Source organism: Nomascus leucogenys, chromosome 14, assembly GCF_006542625.1.
Source record: "Nomascus leucogenys isolate Asia chromosome 14, Asia_NLE_v1, whole genome shotgun sequence".
NCBI lineage: Eukaryota > Metazoa > Chordata > Mammalia > Primates > Hylobatidae > Nomascus > Nomascus leucogenys.
This window is the reverse complement of record NC_044394.1, coordinates 82,650,945-82,671,513: the sequence shown is the minus strand read 5'-3', so window position 1 is coordinate 82,671,513 and position 20,569 is coordinate 82,650,945. Positions and strand designations below refer to the sequence as shown.

Sequence of the window (20,569 nt, the reverse complement as noted above, 5' to 3'; positions counted from 1 at the left end):
TGGTTCACTGCAACCTCTGCCTGCAGGGCTCAAGTGATCCTCCAACCTCAGCCTCCCAAGTAGCTGGGACGGCAGGCAGGCATCACCACGCCTGGCTAATTTTTGTATTTTTTTGTAGAGAGAGGGTTTCACCATGTTGCCTAGGCTGGTCTCCAACTCCCAGACTTAAGTGATCCGGCAGCTTCTGCCTCCCAAAGTGCTGGGATTACAGCGTGAGCCGCTGGCCTGGTCTCATATTGAGTGTCGGAGGTGGAGCCTGGTGGGGGGTGTATAGGCCATGGGGGCGGATCTTTCATAAAAGGCTTGATGCTGTCTTGGTGGTAATGAGTGAGTTTTCACTCTATTAGTTCCTATAAAAACTGATTGTTAAAAAGAGCCTGGCACCTCCCCCTACCCTCACCATGTGATCTGTGTACATAGGGGCTCCCCTTCACCTTCCATCATGAGTGGAAGCTTCCTGAGGCCTCACCAGAAGCAGATGCCAGGACCATGATTCTTGTACTGCCTGCAGACCTGCAAGCCAAATAAAATTCTTTTCTTTAGAAATTACCCAGCCTCAGGTGTTCTAAAGGACTGAGAGAGAACCGAATCCCCATATTAACAGGCAGCTACATAATACTGGGATTAAACATGGTCCAATTTGGAGCCTAAGTGAGCATCAAAGCCTTCCTTTACCTCAAAAATCTAAGGGAAGCTACAGGTTAAAATAAAAACACACGAGTATGCACACTTGTGCATACACACAGTTTTGGGACACTGGATTTACGAAGATCTAGTCTGACCCTTCAGTCCAGCCAAACCCTTGCCATGGCTGAATCCTTGATGATGGACGATCACGAGCTATACATTCTGTAAGCAATTTTAATGCCTTGCTTACGTTTCACATTTATTTTTAATTATAATAACAAAACAGCAATTTAACAGATACTCAGAACCCATTTAACTCTCCATGCTCCCATGGTGGGTAAAATACCCACATCTCCATCTGAGGCTGCGCAATGCTGTTTACACCTTTTTAAAGTGTTTCTGTCAAGCAAACACTGTTTTTCAAGCAAGAAAGCCCAGAAGCTGCTTCCAAACCATTAAACCATTCATCACTAGGCTAATTCTTTGGTTTTTTTTTTTTTTTTTTTGAGACAGTTTGGCTTTTGTCGCCCAGGCTGGAGTGCAATGGCGTGATCTCGGCTCATCACAACCTCCGCCTCCCAGGTTCAAGTGATTCTACTACCTCAGCCTCCGAAGTAGCTGGGATTACAGGCGTGTGCCACCACGCCCAACTAATTTTTGTGTTTTTAATAGAGATGGAGTTTCACCACGTTGGTCAGGCTGGAGTCGAACTCCTGACCTCCAGTGATCCGCCTACCCCAGCCTCCCAAAGTGCTGGTATTACAGGCATGAGCCACCACGTTTTTGAGACGGACTCTCACACTCTCGCCCAGGCTGGAGTGCAGTGGCGCGATCTCGGCTCACTGCAAGCTCCGCCTCCTGGGTTCACGCCATTCTCCTGCCTCAGCCTCCCGAGTAGCTGGGACTACAGGCGCCCACCATCACACCCGGCTAATTTTTTGTATTTTTAGTAGAGATGGGGTTTCACCGTGTTAGCCAGGATGGTCTTGATCTCCTGACCTTGTGATCTGCCTGCCTTGGCCTCCCAAAGTGCTGGGATTTGAAATGACTTTTAATCTGTATTATCCTTCTGGAAATAGATATTTTTTGAATCCTGACAGTATTATTTCTAACAAAATACTAAATACATCTAAGCTGAGAAACACACTGAGTGGAGCCACATCAGATTCCTACCAGCATTTACCCCAGACAAGACAGTACAGGGGCATCCTACACGCAGGCTCCATGTGACATGAAATGCCAAACCAGTAACATTACATTTTTAAGCTGCCACAGTCTCCTCAAAGGTGAAAACATCACTGTCTAGTGCTAAGCCAACAGACTTGGGTTCTGTATGAGTTCATTCTCTTACTGCTATAAAGAAATACCCGAGACTGGGTAATTTATAAAGAAAAGAGGTTTAATTGGCTCACAGTTCCACAGGCTGTACAGGAAGCATGGCTGGAGAGGCCTCAGGGAGTTTTTACTCCTGGCGGAAGGCAAAGTGAGAGCAGGCATCTTCATATGACCGGAGCAGGAGGAAGAGGGAGAGGGGGAAGGTGCTACACACTTTTAAAGAACCAGACCTTGGGAGATCTCTATCACAAGAACAGCACCAAAGGGGAAATCCACCCTCATGATCCAGTCACCTCCCACCAGGCCCCACCTCCAACACTGGGGATTACAATTTGCAATGAAAATTGGGTGGGGACACAGATCCAAACCAGATCAGGTTCCATTTAAATTAGTTAATTGTTTTGGTGGTAAAAGAAAAAAACATTATCCTTTACTATTCACATTTGTGACACTAAATGTATGGGGAGTTTTCCCATACCAACCAATTCTCCAACTCTCCAGACACCACCTGGGTGTTCTACAATTCTATTCAATTCTGACACTAACTACCTGGAATTAGTGCAGGTTAAAGGCTCGGTCCCACGAGACTGGCCCCATTTCAGACGCCAGTCACAAGCCCAAGGCTGTCACCTGCACTTCTGACCAACCAGCTACAAGTCAGGGGTTCCCATAACTCCATCCTCAGGTTTGATAATTTGCTGGGATGGCTCAGAGAAACACATTTCCCAGCTTATTCTGTAATAAAGAATATGATCAAGGATACAGAAGACAGCCAGATGAAGAGATATACAGGGCGAGGTGTATTGGAGGGGACGTGGCACTTCTGCGCCCTCTCTGGGGGGGGGCTACCCTCCATGTGTTCAGCAGCCCTGGAGCTCCCCAAACCCTAGAGTCCAGGGATTCTTAAGGTGGCTTCACCACCACCACCTGAGCATGACTGATCATTAATCTCCAGCCCCTGCTCCTTCCCAGAGGATGGAGGTGGGGCTGAAATCCCCAAGCTTCAAATCTGTTCTTGCTGGTGACCAGTCTCCACCCAGGAGCCCACCAAGAGTCACCTCATTAGAACAAAAGATGCTCCCATCACCCAGGAAATTCCAAAAGATTACGAGCTCTGTGCCAGGAACAAGAAGCAGAGGCCAAATGAGAAATACATTTCTTAATATGTCACAGGTAGTCAGAGACAGATTCTTCCACGCATTTTTTTTTCAGTAGTGAGTACTAACCCCATTTCTAAAACAACATTCCTCCGGAACTGGTTCCTGAGGTTCCCTCACCTAGATGAGGTGAACTACTCCCTTGACCTATTCAAATCTTTCCCCGGCCCGTCTCAAGACTCAGCAGCTCGGCCCCAAATGTACATTTGTGGATCCAGCATTCAACAGAGACTCCATTCATTGACAAATAATAAATACGTATCAAAAAAAAAAAAAAAACCACCACATCCCACCTTGAGAGAGCTGCCTTCATCCGCCATCCCTACTTCCTCGCCACCCACCAGTCTCCAGCCAGTTCCCACGCCACATCTCCCTGCATCCAAGCTGCTGTGGCTGAGGTCTCCAAGGTCTTCCTAGCCTTTTCCATACTGCAAGGCAGAGCAGACCCCTCCCTCCTTCTCACATATACTTCCTCCTGGATTCAGGAAAAATACACTCCTGAGGCCCTCCTGCCCCTTGCCCATGCCTCAGTCCCCTCTGCCCTTTCCTCCTCTACAGGCCTTTCTAGACAACTCCCAGGTATCCCACACTTAACTTGTCCAGAACAGACTCTCGGAGGCCCCAGGACCTTTGCACATGCCATTTCCTCTGCTCAGACGGCTCTTTTCCCAACTTCTCACCACCTACCACCCTCCTGCACACCATGCAGGTCTCAGTGGAGATCATAGCTCCTCAGAGACAGCTCCCTGATGTTCCAATCCAAATTAATTTCCTTCTTATTCTCTCTCGCATCCCCTGGCACTCACCACCATTGATAACTCAGTGTTTCGTGGCTTAGTATCACCCCACGACCACGACTACAAACACCTCTCCAGACTATAAGCTGCATGACAGCACAGGGCCTGGCACTGCTGAATAAAATGCTCTTTGGGTTTCTTTCTGCTGCTTTATCTACAAGTAATTTCATTGATTTAACCAACATATCTAGAAAACATAACAGTTTGAAGCATAAAACCTCCCCCACAGCAAAAACTTTCATTATTTTTATGCAATCGTTGCTACTGTTTTGCAGGTTAATAAACTGAGACCCTACAAAGAGTGGGTTATGGTCACAGAACCCCTCTTTAAAGTTGAGAAAGAAGACAAAGATCATGAGCTTGCAGCTCTAAACCTATTTCCTCTATTGAGAGAGGGAATAAAATCCAGAATAGATGTCTTTAATTTCAAATAAAAGTACCTGACTAAATTAGATGCATTTCTGAAAATAGTTTTAAAAGCTTCTGTAAAATGACACACCCCACGCATGCTAGACATGTTGAAGGCTAAATATAGCACACTGAGAGGACAAATAGCTGACACACAGGCATCCAGGGAAAATCACGGCCCCTGGGCAATGAGGGGACACAGCTTCAATGCCTTCCTGATCGCCACTACCCAAACAGAGTTGCCCACCAGAAAAAATGCCAAGCTCTCCCTGAGTTTAGATTCTGTCTGCATTATATCAACATTACAGGTGCATGTCAATCAGCATATAATTCTGCAAGGCTCATGAGAAACACAAACAGTCCCCTTATTCCTTGCTGCTCCCACTTACCAACTCCCCAAAGGCAACCTCTTCCAACTCTTAATGGATTATTTTTGTATCCACCTTCGCATCTCCAAATAACACATCTATATTACTACTTTTTTTTTTTTTTTTTTTTTTTTTTTTTTTTGAGACAGAGTTTCACTCTTGTCGCTCAGGCTGGAGTGCAATGGCACAATCTCAGCTCACTGCAACCTCTGTCTCCCGGGTTCAAGCGATTCTCCTGTCTCAGCCTCCCGAGTAGCTGGGATTACAGGGACGCGCCACCATGCTGAGCTAATTTTTGTATTTTTAGTAAAGACGGGGTTTCACCACGTTGGCCAGACTGGAATCAAACCTCCGACCTCAGGTGATCCACCCACCTCAGCCTCCCAAAGTGCTAGGATTACAGGCGTGAGCCACCGTGCCCAGCCTACTTCTTGGATATTTAGTGTAGGCATTAGCTGTCAACTTTCAGAAGTGGAGGCTTTAGCTCCCTTCCATTGACTACCACCCGCCACCCAACACTCACACCCCAGTTATGCAATAATTTCAGTTAGATCGTGAGTCAATATTTACATTATTATAACTACAAAAACATTAAGAAGAGCTGAGATTTGCAGAAAAACTACAATACTTTTTCCACTCTATACAACTTTTTATTTTCTCTGGAATTAACAACTATCCCAGAATTTCTGGCTTACTCAGCTTTCCATCTATGGATAATCTATCCACAAATTCTCCCCTGATGTGCAGATCTTCATTCAATATGTGCAAACACACTTTACAGTCTATCACTTTCTCTTCTAGAAGTTGTCCTGCAGCCTCCTGCCAGGCTCCAATCTAGACTGAACGCTGGATTGGGGGAGGGAAGAAGAGAGGTTCTCACTGACATCTCAGGATTTCCCTTCACCATCATCTTAGAGATTCCCCTCCAAGCAGCTCTTCTTAAGCAAGTAACAAAAAGAACAAACTGAAGGAAAAAGATCTTGCCAGAAAAGGTCTAGGTAAATTAATCAATTAAAACAAAAGGGAAAAGACTGATACATCTGACTGCATGAAAATTAACAATGTGAGTTCTTCAAAAAACCTACAATGAAAATAAAAAGCCTGACTTAAAAAAAATACATACAATTGAAAAAGAATACAGAAAACCACACATGAAGGCACACACACACACACACACACACACACGGCTCATAAAAAAAAAAACTAAAGAAAAATAAAAGCCAACAGAAAAAATGAGCAAAAGACTCAAGTATTTCTCAGAAGGAAAAACAAATACTTAATGAACACATAAAAATAGTCTCATCCCTATTAGTAATAATGAGAAATAGTATCTTAGTGGTTCTAAGATACTATGTAAATACCTACCAGATTGGCAAAAAGTAACATCTCTGACAATATCAAGCATTAGCAAGGATGTACCACTGTGGGAAGTTTTTTCTTAGAGACAGTGGTCTCACTACGTTGCCCAGGCTGGACTTAAACTCCTGGGTTCAAGCAATCCACCTGCCTCAGCCTCCCAAGTAGATGGGATTATAGGCATGCACCACCATGCTCTGCTTGGAAACAATTTGGAATTATCTAGAAAGGTTGAAAATACACATAGCTATGACCCAGTATTAGGGCTGTTCACAAAAGTCCCAGTTCTCCCTCAGAAGAGACCCTTGCTGACCCACATTGAATATACAGCATGACAGAGAAATAAATTTATGTGTCGGGATGTTTGTTACTGCAGCATAACCTAACTCATTCTGATGGATACACCCAACAAGGTCACTCATAGAAATATTCTCTGGAGAAATGGATACCTGTGTGAACACTATAGGAAAATGTTCACAGCAGCTTTATCTACTAAAACAACTACAACCCAAATATCCATGGACAGGAGAATGAATAAATAATAGTATATTCACTCAATGGATTACTACACACCCATGAAAATGAATGAACTAGGGCGGCTACCATGGGTGAAAGTGAGAAAAACATAATGCAGGGGGCAGGGTGATCAAGTGACAGAAAAATACATAAAGTATGAATAAAAGTATATTTTGTAATAAAGTTACAAAAACACACAAAACTAAACTATGTATTGATTAGGAATACATATAAATGTGTTAAAACTATAAGGAGAAACAAGTCAGTATTAACACATAATCCAGGGTAGTGGTGCCTGCAAGGAAGGGAGGGAAATGTAATCAGGAAAACACAGAAGGGGTCTCTCAGGCATAGGATATACTCTTATTTTTTTACTTACAGGTGGTAGATATATAGTGTTTGCTCCATTACCTACAACTTACCTTAAATACTCCTATGCACACCGAAAAGTTCATAACTAAAAAACAAACCACAAAATGCAGTACCTTTTCATAAGGATATCTTATTAAGGCACTGTTTATTTTATCGTTGATTTTTCTTTCCTTTCCTTTTTTTTTTTTTTCTTGAGACGGAGTCTCACCCTGTCACCCAGAGTGGAGTGCAATGGCGAGATCTCGGCTCATTGCAACCTCCGCCTCCTGGGTTCAAATGGTTCTCCTGCCTCAGCCTCCCAAGTGGCTGGGATTACAGGTGCCCGCCACCACACCCAGCTTAGTTTTGTATTTTTAGTAGAGATGTGGTTTCACCATGATGGCCAGGCTGGTCTCGAACTCCTGACCTCATGATCTGCCTACCTCGGCCTCTGAAAGTGCTGGGATTACAGACGTGAGCCACCGCGCCCAGCCACCTTTCCTTTTTTTAAAAAAAAAAGTAAAAAGCAGGAAGCAGGAAAATAATAAAATCCAGTAGAATGAAAGACTCACCAAATGTTAAAGAATATGGATGACTCAAATTCATACATATGTGTTTGTTGGCTGGTGATACACTAGAGGAGTAAGTCTGGTTCTGTATGGAATCATTTACATCAAGGTTACCAATAGGTAGTTCTTCCCCCCAACCCCAACCCCGTGAGAGGGTCTCACTCCAATGCCCAGGCTGGAGTGCAGTGGTGTGATCACAGTTCACTGCAGCCTCAACCTCCAGAGCTCAGGTGATTCTCTCACCTCAGCCTCCCAAGTAGCTGGGACTACAGGCACACGCCACCATGCTCGGCTGATTTTCTGTATTTTTTTGTAGAGTCAGGATTTTGCTATGTTGCCCAGGCTGGTCTTAAACTCCTGGGCTCAAGCAATCCACCCACCTTGGCTCCCAAAGTGCTAGGACTACAGGCATGAGCCCCCTCGCCCAGCATCAATAGGTAGTCCTAACAGCTGGGCTGGTTCAGCCACAAACTACTGCTAGTCCTTACAGCACACAGCGCTGGTGTAAGACAGTTAAGAACAACACTCTAGTATTTATTCCTGCATTCTACGTAATTTCCATTTCCAGGATGATACACACAAAACACTTCTCAACTGCACAGGCTCACATCTATCCATTTTACTTGGTATGTACAACTTGATATCTCCTACATGACATCTACATGAAGTTTGTACTTGATCTCCTCAAGATTGTACTACTTGATGTCTACATCCATGTATTTTAACAAATATTTATCAAGAGTGCTCTGGTGACAAGAACCATCAGCACTAAAGGCACAGCAGAGAGGGGCACAGACCTATGACCTCCCTCCTGGAGCTCAGGATCTGGTTCACCCTAAACAGACAAAACCTCAAAGAGCCTCTTCATGACTACAGTGGTGGGAGTAGGGGAAGGGTCAGGTACATTTCCAGGAAGTGGAGCTCAGGTGGAGCTCCGAAGGTTCACAAGAATTAGCCAGATGCTTGTGGGTGGGGGAGGAGACAGCCATGAGGGGCCTGGGAGACAAAAGTGCCAACATGCTGCAGGGTCTGTGCTTAAGAGCAGAAGAGGGAAGACAGGCAACCCAAGAGGTGGTTCAGGGGCAGCGCCTGCAACCCCCAGCAGTGATTAAAATAGGCTCACGGCTGCTTTTTAATACCATTGATGTAAGTTTTTAAAATAGGGGGAAAAAATCCATGCTGAAAAAATTACCAGATTTACTTTCATTTTAAATAAATTCCTCTTGGCCGGGCGCGGTGGCTCACGCCTGTAATCCTAGCACATTGGAAGGCCTAGGCAGGCGGATTGCCTGAGCTCAGGAGTGCGAGACAAGCCTGGGCAACAATGGTGAAACCCTGTCTCTACTAAAATACAAAAAATTAGCCGGGCGTGGTGGTGCGCGCCTGTAGTCCCAGCTACTCAGGAGGCTGAGGCAGGAAAATCGCTTGAACCCAAGAGGGAGAGGTTGTAGTGAGCCAAGATCACACCACTGCACTCCAGCCTGGGCAACAGAGCGAGACTCTGTCTCCAAAAATAAAAATAAAAATAAATAAATTCCTACTTTATCCAGTGCCACCTAGAATGTGGAGTCAAGATCGTAAAATCCTTCTGCCTTCACTGCTAGTAAATGAATTCTTTACAAGCTACCAGCCTCTCAATAATTGTCAGCTCTTCCTAAGGAGTTCCAATTAGGTGGAAAAGGCCACCCTCCAGTATCCCACCGCCTGCACAATTTGTACCTTATATTATCTCCTGGAGTGACACAGTCCGTGCCTTGTTTGATTATCTCATTACAAATACATTGCCCTTATTATGCTGTCACTAATGCAACTCTTGGAAACCTCAAGGCTTTTATTAATAGATTATCAGCCCCTAAAGATATATCAGTTATTTAACTTAATTTTTCAGATTTATGATCCTAAAATCAAACTACTTCCTTTACTTGTGGTTTCTTCCCTATTGTGCTTTTAAGAAAAAATACCAAAGCACGTAAGACTCTGGAGCCAACATCTGGGACTTCTATAGAATGCAACAGGCTGCCCTGTTGAGTCAAAGACTTTCAGTGTTGGAGGAGACAAAATTCGCCAACAAATTAAGCTACATGAGCAGGATTCCAGCCAACCTCAGACAGACTAGCCAAGAAATGCAACATCCATGCTGGACTTCATCAGTTTCCAACCTTCTGATAAGAGTCCTTCTGAGCAAGCCTTGTAACCCCACAGGAATCCTTAGCCTGTCAGTTTCACCTCCCCCCAGTCATTAGGACACTCTTTCAAAGGCAGTAGGTGATTCACTGGAAGCACAGCATGAGCACTCACACTCAACATTTGAAACAAGGTGAAGCTCCCTTTACTTACTACGATTTAATGTGGTGAGAGTAGCTGTGTGCCCAAATCCTACAAAAACACCTTTCTCTTGAGCAATTCTTAATCCAAGCTGTTATTTAAATATTTCGTCTTTTAATTACACATATTAAATACTGCACTAATAGATAAGTGAATGTTTCTTATGTCCTTCACTACAATGCAAATGTTTTTACACCTTTATTCTCAGAAGCCTTCATTATTCAGTTTTTTAAAATTGTACTTTGCTTTTCTTCTGTCAAACCTACTAGGTGCCAAGCACAATTAAGCCCTTGATGTATACTGTTTATTTTAATTCTAAGCCTTATTTTAATCATAACCATTTGCATTGCTGGTGGGAATGAAAAATGGTACCGCTGCTGTGGAAAACAGTTTCTAACCCTCCAAAGTAAGATTCATTATTGTCCCTTTCTTAAGGTTGAGTTATAACTAAGGCTCAAAGAAACTGGATAAACTAACTCAAAGCCTCTCAGTCCAGATTCTTAATGAACAGACTTACTTACCTTGACTCCAAAGGTTGTATTTTACACTAGTTTTCACTATACCATACTTCCTCCCTTCACCCTGTTTAGGGAATCAGCCCATCACTACTACAAATGCAATGACAGGAACAGGGGCTTAAGGTAACCATGTTGCAAAGCAGAAAACATCAATACTTTTTCAAATGACAACTTTTAAATTGTCAGCCAATTTAAGAGAAGAATTGCAAGATTATACGAGAATACACTCAATAGAACACTGAAAAATCAAATCCTTTAGAGGACACAGCTGGGTGGTGATATTTGGTCTTTACAGTAATGTTTATTCCACTCACTATTTTTTAATTATCACACTGTAATTGTACATATTTATGGGATACAATTCGATGTTTCAATACTTATATATGTTATGTAATTATCTAATTCGGGTAGTTAGCATATCCATCACCTCATGCAATTATCATTTCTTTGTGGTGAGAACATTCAAAAGCTTCTCATTCTCATAGCTATTCTGTAATATACGGTACCACCACAGTCACCCTACTGTGCAAGAAAACAGCAGAACTTACTTCTCCTATCTAACTGTAACTCTGTACCTGTTGACCAACCTCTCCCCATCCATCTTCTCCCATCCTGGTAACCACTGTTCTACTCTCTGCTTTTATAATACCAACTTTTTAAGATTACACATATAAGTGGGATCATGCAGTATTTGTCTTTCTGTGCCTGGCTTATTTCACTTAACACGATGTCCTCTTCCAGGTTCATCCATGTTGTTGCAAATGTGCCAGGCACGGTGGCTCACACCTGTAATCTCAGTGCTCTGAGAAGCCGAGGCCGAGGCGGGAGGATTGCTTGAGGTCAAGAGTTCGAGACCACGTTGTCGCAAATGATAGGATTTCATTCTTTCGTATAGTTGAATAGTGTTCTGTTGTATATATCTCACATTTTCTTTATTTATCTCTTGTTGGACACTTAGGTCGATTCCGTATCTTGGCTATTATAAATAGTGATGCAATAAATACAGGAATGCAGGTATCTCTTCAACATACTGATTTCATTTCCTTTGAATATATACCCAGTAGCAGGACGGCAGAATCATGCAGCAGCTACATTTTCAGTTTTTTGAAGACCCTCCACACTGTCCTCCATAGTGGCTATGTTAACTTACAATCCTACCAAGTGTGTGTGTTCTCTTTTCTGCATATCCTCACCAACACGTTTTTCCTTTGTCTTTTCAATAATAGCCATTCTAAGAAAAACATTAATTAAATAATAGCCATTCTAACTGGAGTGCGGTATTTCCTTGTGGTTTTGATGTGCCTTTCCCTGATGATTAGTGATGCTGGGCATGTTTGGTGTACCTGTTAGCCATCTGTATGTCTTCTGAAAAATGTCTATTAACATCTTTTGCTCATTTTTCAATCCGGTTATTAGGTTTTTTTGCTCTTGAGCTATTTAAGTTCCTTATTATCCCACTCACTTGAAGTGCTTCAGAGACCCTGGGAGAGAGGGCAGCAATGTTGTGTGTTCTTTCTCTGCACAGTCTCTTTCCCACATGCTAACATCTCCGGCTCTTTGTTCTCCCAGAGCTAGCTGAACTTGTTACAAGAGGTTGGAGACTGTATCAAAGTGAACTGTGTAACTTTACTTCCTTTCCAGAGTAGCAATATCACTTCTGCAAGCAGAAGTTTGGAAACATCTCATAATCCTGAATTCTGCCATGCTATGCTCTAACCTGAGGAAAAGATGGGCACCTCCCTAGCAGTGCTCAGAGCCCAGGACGTTAACAATGGCAGCCACATCTGTACCCGCCCTTTCTGGCCACCGGAGAAGTTAGTGTGAAGATCCATCCCCCTCAAAAGAGGGAGCTACAAAAAAAGACCGGAGGAAACAACTGTGTTTCCCACCCACACCCCTCCAGCTTTCCATAATGGTCAGACTGCCAGGTAAACAGGATGCTGAGAAGAGACAGGGGTTGTTCCTGTTCCAGGCAATCAGTCCAAAACGCTGGGCCTCTACTCCCACCCAACTTTTAAGAAAAAAGTGGGATACATCGTCCATGCATATAGTCACCCATCCATTCATCCTACAAATGTTTCCTGAACATATATGCTGGGTACTATCACAGGTAAATACCTGCCCTCATAGAACAGGCAATTTAGCAATGAAAAAAATAAATTGGTATATTGTAAGAGAAAGTGAGAAGGAACCATGGAGAAAAATAAACCTGGAGATGTGAAGAGAGGGAGAGAGAAAGACAGAGAACATGTATATGCATGTACGTAAGCAGGAGGGCCGATTTTAATCCTTAAGGAAACAAAAGCTGATAGTATTTCTGAAGTTAGGCAATTCAGATTACTTCAACCACCAGATCTCCTCTGTCTAAACTCCTACTAATATAAATTCGGCCTCACAATAAAGGAAAAGAGATGTTTATTGATTACTGCTCTCTTACATTTTACTTCCAATCCCCCTTAGGCCACCACTGCTTGCTTCCCTCCAAACAAAAGTCTACAACCTGCCAATATGTGTTATCACTGTAGCCCCCATTCGTTTCATAAACTCAATCTAGGTTTTAAACTCTTAAATTGCTAACAATCTGCCACATTAGAATTCCACATTTTCCAAAAACCGCCACCACCACAGAGCTGCCCTGTGTCCCATGGGTCTTGACTTTACAACAATCCTAAGTGGCCCCATGAAGACCAGCCCCCCACAGTACACGTGGCAGGTCAGCACTCCTTCATTGGCTTTGGCTTCCAGCTAAATGCTCAAAGGTAAAGTGTCTGGCTGCAGATGTCATCCTTTTCACAGTCAACGGGGTCTCCAAGAAATACATCAAGTGTCGTCTTTTTGTAGACTTTTCCCCTCTTTATGGTCGATCTTGTTGCCTTTAGGCATAAGAAAATTCTGCACATTCACAGTAAGTCCAAACCAAAGTAAATATCAAGGAATGCCAAAGCCACAGGCATAATAATAATATGGGACCTGCTTGATTTTGGAATGAAACAGGGAGGGAATTCACTGAGTTCGTCACAGAGAGACTCTGGACAACAGAGTCAGAAACCCTCTGGACAGGAAGCGGGCTTGAAGCCAGACCAGGCATCCTATGGCCAGCTCTGCCCTCCGTGTCTGCACCCATCTCACTCACTAACTACATGGTGAATCAGCTGAAGGTAGCCGGCCCTCACCGCCTGCTCTCGGGCCTCTTTCCAGAGCAGCGAACAGAGTATCCTACATATGTCCAGGGAACTAAGTGAATGAATGAGTGTTTACGGGACAAACTGTCCTTATGTTTCTCACTTCACAAATCTTCAGGCCTTGTCCTCACTCTCTACTAAATGAAACATTTATAGACCAGGAACCCTGCTAAATGCACCATAAATAAAGATACACTGCCCTCAAAGAAAGGGAGGGACGACAAATTCCTGCCTCTTTGCCTCCAGTGCCTCTTCCCAGGGCACCACCCACCTCCATTTCCTGAAAGCCTGGGCACTAAGCACCACGGTGCGTCATGGGGCCCAACAAGGCCACCGTGGCCCCTGCCTCCTGCACAACTCCCTCCCCCAAAGCTCAAAACACCTCCTGGAGCAGGCCCACGTGCTGCCCAAGTTGCCCAAGTTGAGTCCCTGTTGCCATTCAACAGGACCACCGGTTACCAAAGCACCCTACACCTATCCGCCTCCACCCAGAATCCTAACTACCCTCTGCCCCTTCCATGGGGAACCCTCAGCTGCCTACAGCTCCCTCCATGCAACATCCTGCCAGCTCCCACCCACTCACCCGGTCTCAGTTTAAGTCTGCCCTCCTCTAACAAACCCGACCGCCAGCTTTCTCATAAGCTAAAGTCCAACAAAAGCCAGTTCCTTTGCACTTGGTTCTGTGGTTTCCAGGCGTGTTAGTACATCTCCTACCAGACTCAACCTCAAAAGGGTCTTCCCTAGACTGAGAGCAGAAAAAAGCCGCCAACCACTAACCCGGGGACCTAACCTAGGTCCTGTGACCTCTCTCTCTGGCCTCTGTCTTCTCAGTAGAACAGGAACAAGACAGGAGATCTAAGGTCCCTTTTATTCAGATTCCAAAATTGGAAAGAAAAATCGTATGGGTCCCCTAGATACAAATGAAAAAGTCTAATTGTTCCTTCATTGACCTGTTTAAACAGGTGTCCTAGCTACTGCAAGTTGGCGTCAATTTCAAAGAGCTTTGGAACATAACTTTTAGAAAAAACATGCTTTGTTTTTTCAACAACTTTACGAGCCTGGGTTTTTTTTCCTATCATTCCTTGTAAGACACTGAAAGAGGAAAAAACTGACCTGTTCAATTTTTCTACTAAGATCACGAGCTTGGGATTCGCCCACCCTCAGTTTCCCCTCCGGGCGTGGAGACAGTCCCCGCTCACCGCGGCCTCCAGAGCCCCGCCCCGCGCGCATCGCCGCGCGCCCCCAGCCGCGACACCACCTGGAGCCTCCGGCGCCTCCAGATGGCCGAGTCCGGGCCGGCGCACCCCGCTGTCACCTGGCCCCGCACAGCAGCCGCGCTGCTCCAGGGCGGCCCGGCTCTCTCCAGCCCCGCTCCAGCCGGCGTCTCTCCTTCGATTCCCAAGCCGAGTCCGGCCTCCAGCTCACCAGGCCAGGCGGCGAAGACACCTGCCTCGCCCGGAAAACGCACGCGCCCGGGAGCCCCTCTACCACCACCTCGACGGGAGCCCGCGGGAGAAAGGCAGAAAAAAGGAAAACAAGCCCGCGGCAGGGCCGTCCGGGCCCCGTGTCTCCCAAGAAATCGCCTCTGGCGACGCAGCCCGGGACTGGGGGCCGCGGGCCCGGCGGGGTGCGAGGCCCCGGGCCCGGCCGCCGCGCCGCCCTGGCGCGCCCCTTACCGGTGAGGCGGCCGCCCCCCTCGCCGTGCCCGCGGCGCCGCTGCAGGATGAAGTAGCAGCTGCTCTTCTGGGTCACCCAGAGCTTCAGCGCGTTCTTCAGCAGCACCTCCTCGGGCTTGAGCCACATCGCGGCGGTCCGGCCGCGCCCGCCGGCCCCGGCTCACATCTCCCCGGCCGCCGGTCACTGTGAGCCGAGCCCGCTCGAGAGGCGACGGCGGCGTGCGGGGACCACAGCCCGGCCGGTGCCCAGCGCTCTGAGAGCCCGCGGAGCGCAGCTGGCGCAGCTCGCCCCGCGCACCCAGCGCAGCCCTCACGTGGCCCCGCCCCGCGCCCGCCCCTGGGCCCGCCCCAGCCGCCGGCCCCGCCCCCGACCGCCCCCACCCCGCGGCTCCCGCGGCGCCTCCCAGGTTTCCGCGTCCCAGGCGCTCCGGCGCGCAGTTCCGGAGTGGAGGGAGGAAGTCCAATCCTGCGCCAGGCTCCCTCCCTCCCGCTCCGCCGCGCTCCCAGGGGGAACTCGGGAGAGCCGCGGTCCCTGACCTCGACCTGAGACGTGGAGGAGGGACAGGGAAAAAGCCTTCTTCTCGCAGCTGCAGGTTGCCCCACCGAGGGCATTTTTCCGCACCGAGGGGGCGGGGGGCAGAATGCACGCCAGAAAACCTAAGTGCGCTGGGTTTAAAATAGCAACAACAACAAAAATTACAAATAACCAAAAAATAGCATAAGAATTAAAAACAGTTATATTCCAATGTTTTTGATACTTGGTTCACATTTTGGATGCTCTCCCCAGGGATCCGACGGCGCTGCGGAGGCGGCAGCGATGTTTGGGATCCTAAAGAAAGCGTCAGACCAGACTCAGCTCTGGACGTCCCTCAAGTGGCCTGGAGGTACCGATATTAGGGTCACCGCCGTCGGTGCCCTGCCCAGAAATAAAACCTTTGTTCTGAGAGAAATTGAAAAGCTGGAAAATACGGAGTAGGCGATGTGAAGAGAAACTACGGGGAATGTAGAGGTCGGGTTTTAAATGCGTATTTCCTCAAGGATGTTGTGGAAGCAGACACACGGTGGCTGGCCTGGCGCAGGCTGGGGGACCTCCAACGATCTCCACAGGGAGGCAGTTACATTCAACACCCTACCTAGCAAAAGAAGAAAAGAACAAGCCCATCAAAACATCCCTGGGGTTTTGACAAAGGAATCCCTGACAAAACGTGACTGATAACTAGGACGGAACTGAAAAGTGGAAGTAAAGTCAATCCCGACCGCCCAGGACGCCTGGGAACTGAGGGAAGCGACCCCAGAAGGGAGCAGCTCAGAAACCCTGACCAGACCTGGCGGAGAAGAACCCTGTGGGCGGGGGACAGGAACGCCCACCCAGAGGCCGGGAGAGCATGGTCCGGGACTGGCAGCCACTAACAACCTCTGAATGAAACTGAGGAAGGAAGTCAGTGGTAGTCGGGACCATTAGGGTGCACCAGGGCATATGGAACAGTCAGGGACGATAAGAAAACATTCCTTCCAGAAACATTCACTGGCACCTCCCGCGCAGACACACTGCCAGGCCGGGGAATCGCAGAGATGAACTGGGAGACCTGCCTGCCCTGAAGAACTCACAGGTAGGAAAATGAGGCAGAAAAGAGCAGTAGGCTTCCTAACAGGAGCCCACGCAGGGGCGCAGTGAGCAGAGAGCAATGCGCAGACCGCGTGGTCAGTTCTTGGGGGAGGGAATTGAGAAAGCCCCACAACAGCTGTTGCTAGATCAGAACTTGAGTATGACTTTGACAGGAGGTCAAGTAGGGGAGGTCAAGTCTGGTAAATGGATCAGCACAGATGACCTTGTGGTTTAGAGCAGCCTCTGGTGGCTGACAGCCCCAAATCCAATCCTGCAACTGCTGCTAATTAGCTGTGTGATCTCGACCTTGGGCAAGATACCAATCTCAATGAGCCTCCCTTTACTCAACTATAAAATTAGGATAATCATAGTGCCTCCCTTGTAGGAACTATCAAGAGCATACTGTAGTAAGTACTTAGAACACAAAGTAAGTACTCAGTGAACATCAGCCATTATTATTAAATGTTCAAAAACTTCTGAAAGGGTTCACACACGCTCACCCATGTTTTAAACATTATTCAGCTGTGATCTGCCAAATATTAAATATGACAGAAGCACGGAGAGGGATATGAAAGTCATTGGGAAGGCATGGGAGGGCACTATGAGGTACTGTGTTTCTATTATCTCTCTCCCACCTCCGAAGCTCCTGCCTGTGCCATTACCCAAATCAAATAGAAGCCAATAGGAGGCAAGGGAGCACAGGCTGCAGTCTGCGGCAGTCAGCCTCCCAGGCACACAACAAGGTGGAGGAGGGTGAAGAGGGGATATGGAGAAGCAGGTGGAGAAAATCCGGCAGAGCCCTAACCACTTCCCGCTGTTGCCCATCTCTACGTGCTCATCACCCTTGATGGTGTTACAGGTTGACTTATGTCTCCCCAAATTCATATGTTGAGGTCCTAACTCCCAGCAACTCAGAATGTGACCTTATCTGAAAAAAGGATGATTACAGATGTAATTAGTTAAGACCAGGTTATTAGGGTGGCCCCTAATCCGTAATGACTGGTGTCCTTACAAAAAGAGGAAATTTGGGAAGACAAATCCACAGGGAGAACACCATGAGAAGATTAGATTTGTGCTGCTACAAGCCAAGGAACGGCCAGAAGCCGGGAGAGGGGCCTGAAACAGATCCTTCCCTGCCAACAACGTTGATCTCAGATGTCTAGCTCCCAGAACTGGGAGATAATATATTTCTGTTGTTTAAGCTACCTCGCTTCTTGTGCTTTCTTACAGCCGTCCTAGCGAATTAACCCAGTTGCCTCTGTAATTCTGCCCACAGCTGTTGAGCAGCAAGTCTCTTCAACCTTTCGGAGATGGACTGCATTTCCTACCAAGACCCTGGCTGATAGCAGAGTGACCCCAGGAAACACAGCTCCTCAACTGTGGGATTCTGGCTGGGTTACCCACAGATTCGTGCGTGCATAGGGAACAAAAGGGATGCTAGTAACCCGTGGCATAGAGGGCAGCAGGATTACTCCAGTTAGCACTGGGAATAGTGTGAGGGGCAGATGGACCACAAAGCTTTGGGGGCTTTTGCTGCTGTTGCACTTGATTGCTATGGCAACAGTAATAATTATAAAGATTGTAGAGTAAAATGGATGTTTCTGACTTCCCTGGAGAGTTTTTAAACAATGGAAAAGATAAGCATGAAGTATTAAATTCTCATTTTAAGGTACAGATATGCTGAAATTCAAAGAACCATTTATCTGGGATAGGCACAGGACAGACTAAGTTCATCTTCAGATACTAAATATAATTGTACAGATTACAGAATTGTGGCAAAGGTTAAGTGGTCAACCTCAGCAAGTTCTCTTGCTAAGATTAGGACACTGATCGGGAAGGAGTAGGACCATAGACTTGTGATCGGAACATTTGGACAGACACAGACAAAGCCGAATTCCCAAATCTCAAGGCTCCCTTGTATACAGAAGCAGCCCCACCTCCCCTGTAGCAAGGAAATTAGCCTTCACTTACACTAAGACCTTTCAAGACTTCACTGGGGCCTTTGCCTCCCACCTGGATGCCTGTTCTCCTCCAAACTTGCCCCTGATGCACCTTATTGACTCCAGGACCATAACAAGAATAAACTCACTACAGAGCCCAGAAGGAGAAATACAAGGTCAGCCAGAGAAGGGGAGGATGGAAATAGATTATATACCACGAAAGCTGGAAAATCTTGCCAATATGTGTTGCAAAGAAGCTGAGAACTGTGTATGGGAATGGATTCTAAAGTGTGAGACTAAGGAGGATGAAATACTAGGTCAGGCCAGGCATGGTGGCTCACACCTATATTCCCAGCACTTTGGAAGGCAGAGACAGGAGGATAGCTTGAGGCCAGGAGTTCAAGACCAGCCTTGGCAACATGGTGAGACACCATCTCTACAAAAAATGTAAAAATTAGCCACGTGTGGTGGTGCATGCATGCCTCTAGTCCCAGCTGCTCAAAGGCTGAGGTGGGAGGATCATTTGAACCTAGGAGGTCAAGGCTGCAGAGACCTATAATGGCACCATTGCACTTCAGCCTGGTGACAGCAAGACCCTGTCTCGAATAAAACATAAAGTAAGATTCAGCAAAATTTATGAATATGCATACACTCACCTGGGATTTATGATTTAGTGTGTTATATATTGGAGTGACTAAAATGTTTTAGAAAATGTGGTGATGTTTCTTTTCTTTTTTTTTTTAATTAAGACGGAGTCTCATTCTGTTGCCCAGGCTGGAGTGCAGTGGCATGATCTCTGCTCACTGCAACCTCCACCTCCCAGGTTCTCGTGCCTCAGCCTCCTGAGTAGCTGAGACTACAGGTGCACGTCACCATGCCCCGCTAATTTTTTTGTATTTTTAGTAGAGACGGAGTTTTGCCATGTTGGTGAGGCTGGTCTCAAACTCCTAACCTCAGGTGATCCACCTGCCTCTGCCTCCCAAAGTTTGGGATTACAGGTGTGAGCCACTGCACGCAGCGATGTTTCTTAATATACTATGAATATACAGAAAACGCTGAATACTTTATATTTTATTTATTTATATATTTTTTAAGACAGAGTCTCGCTCTTGTCGCCCAGGCTGGAGTGCAGTGGCGCGATCTCAGCTCACTGCAACCTCCACCTCCCAGGTTCAAGTGATTCTCCTGTCTCAGCCTCCTGAGTAGCTGGGATTACAGGCATGTGCCACCATGCCCGGCTAATTTTTGTATTTTTAGTAGAGACGGGGTTTCGCCATGTTGGCCAGGCTGGTCTTGAACTCCTGACCTCAGGTGATCCGCCCACCTTGGCCTCCCAGAGCACTGGGATTACAGGCTTGAGCCACCGTGCCCACCCCACACTGAATACTTCAAAAGGTAATTTGTAGAAAACAGATCATAATGCGCATGACTGTTGTCCAAAGCAATGCAAATAAACTTTGGTCCATAAAGATATCCTATAGAATATTAATTAGTTTTGCATCCACTAGCAAATTCACTCGGCATTCCTGACTAATATCCATGTCTATACCTATATATCTGTTCTTTGAATTCTCCTTTGAACTAATCTTAATGTCTTACTGATTCCCTCATTAATGAATGAGTTGAATAAAATCTTTGATCCATGTTCATTTTATATTTACAATGAGAATCATACTTTTAATTTTTTGGAAATTATTCTTTAGCAGTAAGAAGACAGGGAACAGGATTGGTAGGGTGTTGAAAATATTTTGTTAGCCAGGCGCGGTGGCTCACACCTGTAATCCCAGCACTTCGGGAGGCCAAGGCGGGTGGATCATGAGGTCAGGAGATTGAGACCA

The 20,569-nt window shown here is 46.3% G+C and overlaps 1 protein-coding gene and 1 long non-coding RNA gene across 5 annotated transcripts in view; one reads left to right on the top strand and one right to left on the bottom strand.

Moving 5' to 3' along the window:
- The window catches only part of TBC1D8 (TBC1 domain family member 8), a 144,046-nt gene extending 128,540 nt beyond the window's left edge, over positions 1–15,506 (bottom strand). For 2 of the 4 annotated variants that reach the window (XM_030827854.1, XM_030827855.1), the window contains exon 1: positions 15,186–15,506. In XM_030827854.1, coding sequence (XP_030683714.1) covers positions 15,186–15,312 — 127 coding nt within the window. In that variant the 5' untranslated portion in view covers positions 15,313–15,506. The remainder of the gene's footprint in view (positions 1–15,185) is intronic. The other 2 variants (XM_030827852.1, XM_030827853.1) reach the window with 1 other exon arrangement.
- A 117-nt stretch (positions 15,507–15,623) lies between these two features.
- LOC101176765 lies at positions 15,624–19,440 on the top strand. The gene is made up of 2 exons (XR_179407.3): positions 15,624–16,795; positions 18,068–19,440. It is a non-coding gene; the product is annotated as an uncharacterized LOC101176765 (long non-coding RNA).
- Positions 19,441–20,569: the final 1,129 nt, after the last annotated feature.